This window comes from Nuphar pumila, chromosome 14 (assembly GCF_984573655.1).
Source record: "Nuphar pumila chromosome 14, dmNupPumi1.hap1.1, whole genome shotgun sequence".
NCBI classification, from domain to species: Eukaryota; Viridiplantae; Streptophyta; class Magnoliopsida; order Nymphaeales; family Nymphaeaceae; genus Nuphar; species Nuphar pumila.
This window is the reverse complement of record NC_143262.1, coordinates 91,166,787-91,178,911: the sequence shown is the minus strand read 5'-3', so window position 1 is coordinate 91,178,911 and position 12,125 is coordinate 91,166,787. Positions and strand designations below refer to the sequence as shown.

The 12,125-nt window shown below is 37.4% G+C and overlaps 1 protein-coding gene across 7 annotated transcripts in view; it reads right to left on the bottom strand.

The window, feature by feature from the left end:
- LOC149817408 (tetratricopeptide repeat (TPR)-containing protein) overlaps window positions 1–8,297 on the bottom strand; it is a 72,231-nt gene extending 63,934 nt beyond the window's left edge. For 5 of the 7 annotated variants that reach the window (XM_089987312.1, XM_089987313.1, XM_089987314.1 and 2 more), the window contains exons 1-3: window positions 7,734–8,295; window positions 6,924–7,023; window positions 6,520–6,627 (exon numbers count right to left, since the gene is read on the bottom strand). In XM_089987312.1, the coding sequence (XP_089843438.1) occupies window positions 6,520–6,627; window positions 6,924–7,023; window positions 7,734–8,152 (627 nt within the window). In that variant the 5' untranslated portion in view covers window positions 8,153–8,295. Of the gene's footprint in view, window positions 1–6,519; window positions 6,628–6,923; window positions 7,024–7,733 lie in introns of all 7 variants that reach the window. The other 2 variants (XM_089987317.1, XM_089987319.1) reach the window with 2 other exon arrangements.
- Between the last annotated feature and the right edge of the window lie 3,828 nt (window positions 8,298–12,125).

Genomic DNA, 12,125 nt, shown 5'->3' with positions numbered 1-12,125 from the left:
TTCGAACTACTTTTTTAGCTTCCTTATTTGCTACCATATACTTCTCCAAATTCTCATTATCCTGACTCTTAGATTTTTATAACACTCTATTTTAACCTTAATAGCTAATTTGACATCTTCGTTCCACCATGATGTATCCTTACCTAGCGGTGCACCGCCTTTAGACTCACCTAAAACCTCATTCGCCACCTTTCGCATGCAACCCGCTATCTTATTCCACATTGATTCTGCATCCTCCTCGAGATACATATTAGCTTTCTTAGCTACCTGTTATACAAACATTCCTTGTTTAGCTCCTTTCAGTGCCCACCACTTAATTCTAGGATCTATCCTATGTCTATCCCTTTTGTGGCATTGTCTAATTCTAAGATCTAAAATTAAGACTCTATGTTGTGTAACTACACTTTCTCTCGGTATAACCTTACAATCGATGCAACAACCCCTATCTCTCTTTCTAAGTATGAAAAAATATATCTGACTCGTATTAACCCCACTTTTAAATGTTACTAGGTGAGACTCTCTCTTCCTAAACCAAGTGTTGGCTAAGATCAAATCATAGGACAAACCAAAATCTAAAATCCTTTCTCCACTTTCGATTCTTTCTCCTATACCATAGCCTCTATGGATACTCTCAAATCCATCCCTACTAATGCTTACATGTCCATTAAGGTCTCCGCCGATGAAAATCTTTTTTCCATGAGATATCCCTTGTACTACTCTGTCTAAATCTTCCCAAAATTGCCGCTTAATGAAATCGTCTAAACCGACTTGAGGTGCATAAACACTAATAAAATTAATAATATCCGTACCTACTACTAATCTAATAAGTATAATCCTATCCCCCTTCCTACGGATCTCAACTACATTATCTATAAACTCACGACTAATAACAATCCCAACTCCATTCCTATTCCTATGTATTCCTATATGCCAAATCTTATATCCCCAAGGTTGTATTACTTTTGCTTTCTCACCTACCCATTTGGTCTCTTGTAAACATAAAATATCAATCTTTCTCCTGCACATAACATCTACTAACTCTACTAACTTACCAGTTAAAGACCCTATGTTCCAAGTGGCTAACCTAATTGTATGGTCTTGAACTATCTTTTTTACCCTCACTCGTCCAACAAAGTGCGGGAACCCTTGCCTATTTGACCCCACCCCCGGGCGCCGGTTTGACGCGTCGCTTCTGGGCAATGTCCTAGCTACCCTTGCCCACTTATCACTGCCTCCGGACCTATAGAGTACAGAGCGTCGCTTAGTAGGGAACGCCCCAACGAAATTCGCATATTGGTTCATATTCATAGGGTGTGACTACGTTTTTACGCTGGCTATCATTGGCCTACCACAACCCTCCTCCGTTATCCGGGCTTGGGACAGACAGTGTATAACTAAACAGTTATGCACGGGATAAAAAAACACGGCCTAAAAATGTATTAAAAGCAAGTTTTTTTTTTAAAAAGAAACGACATGAAAACGCCAACAAAAGGAGAATTTGGCAGAAGTACATAAAAAATACCTTGAATCGTCGCTCATCGAGGAGGGCTTCCTCCGTCGCCCGTGTCGGATCTCCCAAAGCATGAAAACCCCCTCCCTGCCGCTGAGAGAGAGAGGGAGATAGATGTGCGGTGGGAGCTTCGTCTACCTCCGGTGACCCAGGTTCCGACGAGCTTCCTGCGTGCGCGCGCGCGCACGCGAGAGAGAGAGAGAGAGAGAGAGAGAGAGAGAGAGAGAGAGAGAGAGAGAGAAGTTAATCGGGTTTGAGGGTTGGGGGAAGGCACCGACGAGCTTCGTCTGCCTCCAGCGACCCAGGTTCTGGTGACCCAAAGAGAGAGAGAGAGAGAGTATCCGGTAGTCGAGGGTTTCAGATTGCATCCCTGCTCTGGTTCAAGCGACCCCAAAAAGAGAGAGAGTATCTGTCTAATATATTCACCCATTAAAAAAAGCAAAGACTTGAAAAATTCAAGCATTACCTGAAGGTAGAAAAACCATAGGATGTAGATGAGTCTACACGGTTAAAACTAAATGGGATAGAACATTAGAAAGATTTAAAGCTAAACTAGTAGCCAAGGGCTACAGTCAGGAATATGGGATACATTATGACGAGACTTTTGCTCATGTCGCCCGAATGACCACTGTTAGAACCTTAATTTCTATAGCATCAATTAAAAATGGTCAATCTTTCAAATGGATGTAAAAAATGCCTTTTTAAATGATAATCTGGATGAGGAGGTATACATGGATCCTCCACCAAGTTTAAGTTTAGCACATGAGAAAATTCTTCGGTTACGCAAAGCATTGTATGGTTTGAAACAAGCCCCCAAAGTTTGGTATGATAAGTTCAGTAGTGTGATGACATAACTTCATTTTAAATCTTGTTATACTGACACTCATTGTTTGTTAAGTCTTCAAATGCAGGAATGGTGATATTATTACTCTATGTTGATGACATGATTATCACAGGAGGTGACAAACAAGGAGTAAATCAGATCAAAAATGTCTTTAAAGACAACTTTGACATGACAGATCTTGGTTTTTTACGTTACTTTCTTGGAATAGAAGTGGCTTACTCACCTCGTGGTTATTTTTTGTCACAGACTAAGTATGCAGCAGAAATCATACAACGATCAGGACTTTCGGATGACAAACGAGTTGATACTCCAAAGGTCATCAATGCAAAAATGAAGATAGATGATGAAGAACCTTTGAAGGATCCAACTCCATACAGACAAATGATTGACACCTTTTCTTATCTCTCCATTACTCGACCTGATATTTCTCATGTTATTCATTCTGCTAATCAGTTTCAGCATGCTCCCACTCAGTACATATGAATGTTGTAATGAAAATTATTAGATATATTAAAAGTTTTATTAATTATGAATTATTTCTATCATCCTCTTCCTTATTAGAAGTCATTGCATACTCTGATTCTGACTGGGGAGGGGGTGTTTTTGTAGGTGATTCCTTAATTTCATGTGATGCAAAAAGCAACAAAAGGTATCTCTCTCTTCCACTGCAACTGACTATTGTGCCATGGAAACAACTACGTCTGAGTTGGTATGGTTGAAACAACTTCTCGAAGACTTGGGAGTTCATATTGCGAAACCTTCAAGATTATGTTGTAACAACAAGAGCACTGTGTACATTGCAAGCAATCATACATTTCATAAGAGGACAAAACATATTGAAATGGATTGTTACTACGTTCGTGAAGAATTCCAGAGGAAGACCATCACATTGCCCTACGTTTCGTCTGAGTATCAACTAGCAGACTTCTTCACCAAAGCGCTTCCGTCTCCCAGATTTCACTTCCTACTTGGCAAACTCTCGGTTGTTCCACCATGAGTTTGAGAAGGGGAGTTATATATATATATATATATATATATATATATATATATATATATATATATATATATATAATCTTATATTGTAAACCGAAATACCCAGCAAGGGTATTTCAGTCTTTCTACTATAATAGGCGTCAGCCCATTAGGAGCTGACAATCTTTTATTCATTTTACTTTTTATTCTTTTTATTTTTTATTTGCTTTATTTTTTTTGGTTTTTGTGTTTTTAGGACAGCTCCAATATAGTTGTTGGAGCTGCTCCCAACGGTCATAAATATGACTGTTGGGAGCAGCCCAACAACCATATTGGAGCTGCTCCCAAGTGGCTCCATTTGTTATAAATAGGCCTCAAGCTATGTCACATGTGTGCGGGTGCAGGTACGGGTGCGGCGCAATTTCAAAATTTTTGGACACGAGGACTCGACTATATATATGTATATATATTTTTAAAAATATATATATATAACAATAATAAGACTAGGTCAAAGTTGTGCCCATTAGGGGACACGGCTATATATATATTTTTTTTAAATATAAAAAATTTGATATTTTTTTTTTGTTTTTTGCCCTAAAATGGACAAAAATAGACTCGGTCAAAGTTGACCGAGTCCAAAATATGGACAGACTCGGCCCTAGTGCGTTGACCGATTCTGACACTTAGTTGACCGTGTTCGCCTCGTGTCCGAAGCCGCACCCGTGTCGGGGCATGTCGACGCGAGTGCGTCGACCCCCTAGCCGAGTCCGTGTGACATAGGCCTCAAGGTCTTGTATTGATGTATCTCTCTCAAGAGAGTTTTTCTATTCAATAACATATATATTTGACCCTTGTATGGGTGTTTTGGCTTATTCAATCAAGTGATATACTTGATTGAAGGGTGTTCTTGCAAGTCCCTAAATGACGTGTTTTGGTGTTGATCCATTTCATTACACAAAGATCTTGTATAAACACGCCTCAGCAAAATGGTTTGGCCGAAAGAAAACATAGGCGTATAGTAGAAACCACTAGAACCTTTCTTATATCTAAAAATGTTTTAAAACACTTTTGGGTTGAAGTTGCGTTCACTTTGGTTTACCTCATAACCAGACTTTCTTCAACCAAACTTCAAAATATTTCTCCTTATGAGAAACTTTATAAAATTACCCCTGACTATTTCAGACTAAGGACTTTTGGATGTAAATGTTTTGTCCTTACGAATAAAAATGACAAAATTTTACCAAGAGTCATTCATTGTGTTTTTCTTAGTTATAGAGAAACCCAAAAAGGATTTAGATGTTATGACTTTAAAAATGATAAACACTATATATCAAGGAATGTTACCTTTATACAACAAGAAAGTTTCTTTGGTTTAGATGTGCCTATTAAATAAAATAATGATTACTCTTTTCTTAAATTACTTTAAGTAATAGTGATATATTAAACAACAATGATGTTGTTAATGATGAACCTCAATCCAACATCCAGTATGGTGAGTCTATTGACATTAGTGGTGAACCTCCAGTTATCCAATATGAAAGAAGAATTAGAGATAGATATCCAATGCCTTAGGGGTGTTTTACAAAATGTTACTACTTGGAACTAGTGCCCATGTCAACACAAGTATAGGAACTGAGGGTATGTTTGATGGCTTGTCCAAGATTAGACGGAACGAACGAACAAAACAGACAACATAGGTTTTGTATCTTCTGTAACAACTGTACTCCATCCAACGTTTGTTTTGATTGTACACGGAAGTTGTGTTCCAAAGTCCAACATTTGTTTTACGTTGTGTGGACAACATGGACACACATGAATAATATCAAATAAGAATTGATATTTTTTGATATATAAATGCTTCAAACTGGATCCAAGTATGAAAAATTTTGTTTAAATTTTGGGTAATTTAAGAAAAAAAATAAAAAATCATAATTTTTTATATACAAATGCAAAAATCATAAATAAACCATAAATAAATTATAAAACCCTAAAATACAAGAAAATAAATCATAAATAAACCAAAAAACCCTAAACTACAAGAAAAATAAACTATAAATAAGCCATAAAATCAAAGAAACTATAAATAAACCATTAAAAAACTCTAATTCAAACCCTAATAAGAGAAAAATCAAAGAAAAATAACACTAATAAAATACAAGAAAATCCTTAATCAAATTAACTATAAAATCCCTATTTAAAGAAATTTGATTTGAAGCTCTAATAAAAGAAAATCAAAGAAAAAACCATAATCAAATTAACTATAAAAAACCCTAATTTAAGAAATTTGATTGAAAGCCTTAATAAAAAAAAACCTAATCAAATAAAAGAAAATCCTTAATCAAATTATATATCAAAAGCCCAAATTAAGGATATTTGATTCAAAGCCCTGATAAAAAAAACCTAATCGAACTAAATATAAAAAGCCCTAATTAAAAAAATGATTCAAAGCCCTAATTCGAGAGAAGAAGAAGAAGAAAAAGAGAGAGAGAGACCTGAGTGACGTCGCTGCACAGGGGTGAGAGAGAAGGGGAAGAAAGAAAATAAAGAGAGAGAGAGCAGGGTGTTGTGGTCGGTCGTCAGTGGCCTTGCCCGGCCGTTGCACGAGGGTGAGAGAGATGGGAGAAGAATGAGAGGGTCGGGTTAGACCCCACCCCCCTTTGCCCGATTTTTTGTTTAAATCGTTCACCCCATCTTATTCTCGGTGTAACAAGGGCGCATATCAGTTGCATCAACTAAATAAGGACGACGTTCCGCATATCCGTTGTGTCGATCGTTTGTTAGATACCCCGTTCCCAACGACTATGCCATCCGAAATCGGGCGTGGGATGCGGGATCAAACAAGCCCCAACAGAACTACCCATGTTACATAGTTTCTCAATATGGTGTAAGTTGAGCAATTATACATCCGAAACAGTATAAGTCAGAATTAAGTTTGGAGAATGTCATACATTATTAAAGCCACAGTATATGACTATTTACTTTTCAAGTTATCATTTTGGACAAAAAGTCAAGCCCAGGTTAGATATGCCAATATTCAAAGTCTACCTATATCTTCAAGTCTTATTCCAGCTAAGATAATGAATGCAAAACAAATTAATCAGCATATCCAACAAATGCGCCTGCTTGTCGTAAGATTAAACCCATAAATTATGAAATGGTTGAAAACAGAAGAAACAGCATAGAAAAATATCACCTCGTCAAACCGGCCAAATGCATAATGAAGATTGGCTTCCCCAAGTTTTTCCATCACTTTAGGGCAGAGTTTAGTTTTTGAGCCCTTCTTCCGTCCCCTTTTCTTAGGCTGAAACAGCAAAATTATTGTAGAAGAAACGGATCAAGGTGTAGGACATCAGAATACTTTCATTAACCACATATGCAATGCGCCCTACACCATGGTAATAATAAGATTATCTGGGCCTCAACTTCCAAACCAAGACTTATAGTATCTTTTAAACATTACACTAACCCTGTGGAGCCACATGGAAAATTCAGGTACTATACATAATAAACATGCTTTAAGGATTGAATCTGCCTTCTAGTTTTCTCAAGTAAAAAAACACTGTATACAACGGCTCAAGGTGTCATCAGAATCCATACCTGCCTAGATTTTCGCCTCGAACCAAAATCCACAGTTTCCATTATCTCATCAATGCTTGCACCAAAAAGGTCTTGCCTAGGTTTTTTTCCAGTTTCGTCACTAAAAGGAAGAGAAAAAACAATTTAACTTATTAGGTTTCCCCATCAGGTGCTGATGATAATAATAAATGTCTCATTCTCGCTAAATACTCGAAACATAGTGCAGTGTTCACATAAATGGGTAATGAAGAAGACACAAAGCCACTTCATAAGAAAATTCTAAATGATAGCATTTATGATATAAACATAGAAGCAAGATTTACATGAAACTATCTAAAGAATAACAAAATAACTGAAACTGCAGAAGCAACAAGGATGCAGATCAGACATCAAACCGGTACATATCAACGGAACTGCTAAGGGAATGTCAAAGTCAATGAGATCAGACCAATCATCATTTTATACAATCGTAGAAAACCATACTCCCAATCAAACAAAACATTATTGAACTGTCCAACGAGCACAAAGGTGACCTAATTCTTTGTAATATGCATATTACGAAATCATTAAGGTCAAGCTTTCTCAATTAACAAATTCAGTAAAGGATTCGTTTCGTGAACAAATTTTGAAATAAACATTCGCATAAATTGAGAAAACAAAAGAAAAAGCTAACAATATCCTCAATTTCGACACTCAAGGCAAACGATTACTCCAATACTATGCTGAATTCCGAAGAAAGCATTCTATGGCTTGAGCTGTTGCGATAAATTTCGCAATCAAGTGAAGGCAGGAAGAAGAAGAGAGAAAGAAAAGGAAAGAAATCGAAGCTACCGGCGGCAACTATCGAGGGCTTTGCGCTTGCGCTCCGCCAGTACCTCGCGCTTGAGCCTCTCGAATTGCTGATAGGGCTCAGCTCCGGATGCGTCTTCCTCCGCGAACTTCATCGGATCCATCTCGCCGTCAAAGCGAAGCCTGTATCCGTCATCGTCCCCGTCTTCTTCATCCTCCTCCTCCTCCTCCTCATCCTCACCTTCTTCCTCGCCTTCGTTGCCATCTTCTTGCTCGTATCCCTTGTTCTTGCCGTCCGCAGCCAAATTTTCTTCTTCTCCTTTCTCTTCCCCTACCTCTTTACCGTACGCGTCTCTCTCTCCTTCCGCCATTACCAAATCTGAAGAAGAAGAACCAAATTTGGGGTTGCCCCGATGCAATTCCAACGCTGTCGTTCCGTTTCCGGCGGCCCTCGTGATCATTGTTATTTCAAAAGGGTTGGGTTCAAGCTTTGGAAATAAGAAATGAGGTCGAAAGAAAGCAGCTCTCTCTCTCTCTCTCTCTCTCTCTCTCTCTCTCTCTCTCTCTCTCCACACATGGAAGTGGAAGACGAGAAACCACCGCTCCCCTTGCAAGTGGAGCCCTTGGCTTCGATGAAAGTAGGTCCTCCCTTTCTTACGATAAGGATCTGACCCAGTTTTTTACTCATCAGTTAGGGCCATGCAACGGCCGGGCTGCCAGATGGGCCAAGCCGAACGGGACTGTCATGAACCGAGTTTGTGTCAAGGTTTTAGGCTTGGACAGTTAGCTACCGGTAACGTGGGCTGATTCGGGTCAGCCTGGCCCGCGGGCTACTGGGCCGAACCGATGGGTTTGAACTATTTATTATTTTAATAATATAAAATTTTCAAAAATAATTAATTTCATAATAACATAATATTTATTATTATTTACTTAATTAATTTCATTAATTTTATAAAAACTAGATAAATAATTAGTTGGGTACATGCAAACATATTAATTATGTATTATTTACTTAATTAGTTGAATTTGGGCCAGCCCAAGATCACGGGCTCTTATTCAAACTCGAGCTCCTTATGAATCGGACCAAAGCCCGGTCTATTAGTAAATACGTCCGGCCATCTCCAGGTCGAGCCGCACTTAAAGCCCATTAGGCTGAGCTCTAAACGGGCATGGGCCGATGCCCATCCCTAGCTAAAAAGGTAATTTGGGAAAATGAGTTGACATATTTAATTTCCATTGATTCATCTCACAAGGACCATGAACTTTTGTGGATATTGTAGACGGTGAGGTGGCAGATCACCTTCTCTGCCCTCGTATGCTAACTAGGATATAAGGGTAACAAATGGATTTGACAAGATATGCTGGGTCTAATCTAGTCTCAAACTAAAATTCAAATAGGGATGCAAATGGTCAGCTATGGTCAGTATCAAATTGGATCCACAAGCCAGTCAAATAAATCCCATACCTATTTTGATTTGGATTATCTGTCAATTCAAATTGCATGTAAAGTGGCAAACTGAATCCAAATCCAACTATTGACCCTTGTCATGTGCTTTTTTGAATTGACCAAATGGATTTGGATTCAGATAAAAATCTAAGCCAATTTTGACCCATTAAGTGGAGCTTCACATTTTTTGCACAATTTCAATGGACCTGATTGGTACTTTGCTTCCAATGGGGCATAGATTTAACAAAAATGGTTGTACTATCATTGTAAAATGGTGTGTTTTTCAAAATGGCCCCCAAACTACCAAAAGCCTTCTCATATCCAAATTTTTTATTTTATAACATTTTTGTCCTTCCGCAAATATAGCATGATGTTCACAAATCATTTTTATGAATGTCTACAAAATATGCAAACCTCTTTTTACTAAAAAAACATGTTTGAAGACATTTGCATGAGATGGCCAGGACATTCACAAATGTGAAAGTATTTAGTAAAAAGAGGTTTGCACATTTTTAGGACATTCTCAAACATGATTTGCAAAAGTCATACTATATTTATGGATCTCCTTTAACTAAAACTCACATTTGTAGGAGGTTTGTAAATGTCCTCTCATATTTTCTAATGTCCTCGTGCCTATGCTCTTTATGCGATCTTTGTAAAAAGAGGTAATTCACACATTTTGAAAACATTTACAAACATGATTTGCGAATGTCATACTATATTTGTGAACCTTCTTTAACTAATAACTCTCACATTTGCCAATGTTTTGACTTTCGCATGTGAATGTCCTCACACATTTAGGAAAGCTACTTATGCCTCTTATGTGATTTTAATAAAAGGAGGTACATGATTTTTTTAGTAAAAAAGAGGTTAGCGCATTTTTGGGGTATTTGCAAAAATGATTCGTGAACGTTGTGTTAATCAAAATTTTGGATACGAGAAAGATTTTGACAAATTGTAGGTCATTTCATCAAAGAATGAGCCATTTTACAAGGACAATACCATCATTTGTTATAGATTTAAGCCATCTTTGGTGAGACCAATTGTGTCACTAAGTCCGAGACTAGTTTTTTTTATGATATTTGTATAGTCAATCCAAATAATTTAGTGGGTCAAGATTTAAGCGAATCAAGAAATGTTGGTCACCCTAACATAGCTAATGCAACTAGGCCAGATAATCAGATACTCTATTTCACCTCTAGACTCTTGTAGGTGCAGCTTAGTAACACCAAGTGAAGGGTCTCTCCTTGCATGGCCAAGTGAAGCGTTGAGAAAGTTACGAGCATCAGCAAAACCAATTTAATCTCCATCTTTTTCGTGGGTGGTCTTCTTCTTCAGTAGAAAACTAGCTATAAATCCACTGTCATGTCAATACGTCAGTCGCTCTGCATACAAAACATAGTCAAGTCAAAGTAATGATTCACCAAAGTGCTAAATGATGATCCAGTGTAACTTCATTGAAAATCATAAGATGCATCATGAAAACCAATTACAAACTATAATGATTAGAGATAGAGTCAACATAAGGAGCTCACTTGCATCACATCCTCTGGTTATCAGGAATTCCGCCCCAACCAAAACAAATCAAATTGACCAGTTCTTGGCGTACTTGTGGAAGAAGCTGGAGTTGTACATTAAACAAATGAAGGCTCAAAGTACTGATCTTTCAAGTCTGCCCCAATGAAACTGTTTGATGGTGCAACATGAGATTCATCTATACAAGTTGTGTCCATCTCATGGATGTATTCAAACATTCCCTCCATACCCTTATTATGACTTTCATTCACTTTAGGAGACTCACCTTCAAATCCTCCTGAGCCTAAAGTTTTGAAACCCCAGGACTCCCACATGATGCCGGGAAGCCAGATGAAGTGTAACACTTGATAATATGTTCAAGAATCTGAACAAACTTTAAGAGGCACTCATTAACATCCAAACCTTTCAAGTCACATTTATCAGCAAAAGCACATATGTAGGAATGAGTGTCTAAATGAGAGGATAGAACAAGTTATGTTAAACGACCTTATCGTTATTGGCTACATTTACGCTATCATTGTTGGCTACATTTGTGCTATCCTACTATTGAGCTACAATTGTGTGTTATCCTACTGTTGATCGAGATATCCAGTTGTTGATCATTGCTACATTTGTGCACTGATTGTTGCTATGTCAACCTATTGTCGTGTTATCAGATGCACGCGGTTATCATACACATGACGTTATTATCTCCACCATCAATTATGATATACTCGGTTACCATGAGAATGGCGATATTATCTTCACAACTACTTTCGGCTATCATTTTTCCTATCTATCGAGATAACCTTATCGTGCACATGTTGTTGTAAACTGAATGTTTCATTAGTTGTAATTTTTCCTAGCAGTTGTTTTTTACTTGTATTAAATATGTAACTCATTTTCTTGGAATGAATAGAAATCAACTTTCATAGTCCCATTATAATGCCATCACGTTTCTCTTAACATGGTATCAGAGCCAATTTACCTATCAAATTTTTGGGTTAATGCATTCTCACGGAAGCTTATTAGATAAATAGATTGCCTACTTCAAGATTAGATAAAGAATTTTTTAAAATGTCATATGAGATGTTGTACTAATCTAAACCAAAGTATCATCAAGTAAAGGTCTTTGGTTATTTGTGTTTTGCCCATAACATCAATTTTAAACACAAATTTGATGCTCATGCACGTAAATGCATTTTTGTGGGATATCCTCATGGACAAAAGGGATACAAAGTTTTTTACCTTAAAAACCAAGAAGTTTTCGTGAGTCCTGATGTCATATTTCATGAACAAGTATTTCATTTATATTCACATGTTGAGAGAACCCTTATTGACCATGTTCTGTCCTTCCTTATTTTAAATGATCAATACCCAAACATCATCTCGTCCAATCCAATGAACCATACACACCTTGAAATCACATCCCTTCCAATGAATCCACCAGATCAATACAAGAGATCTAC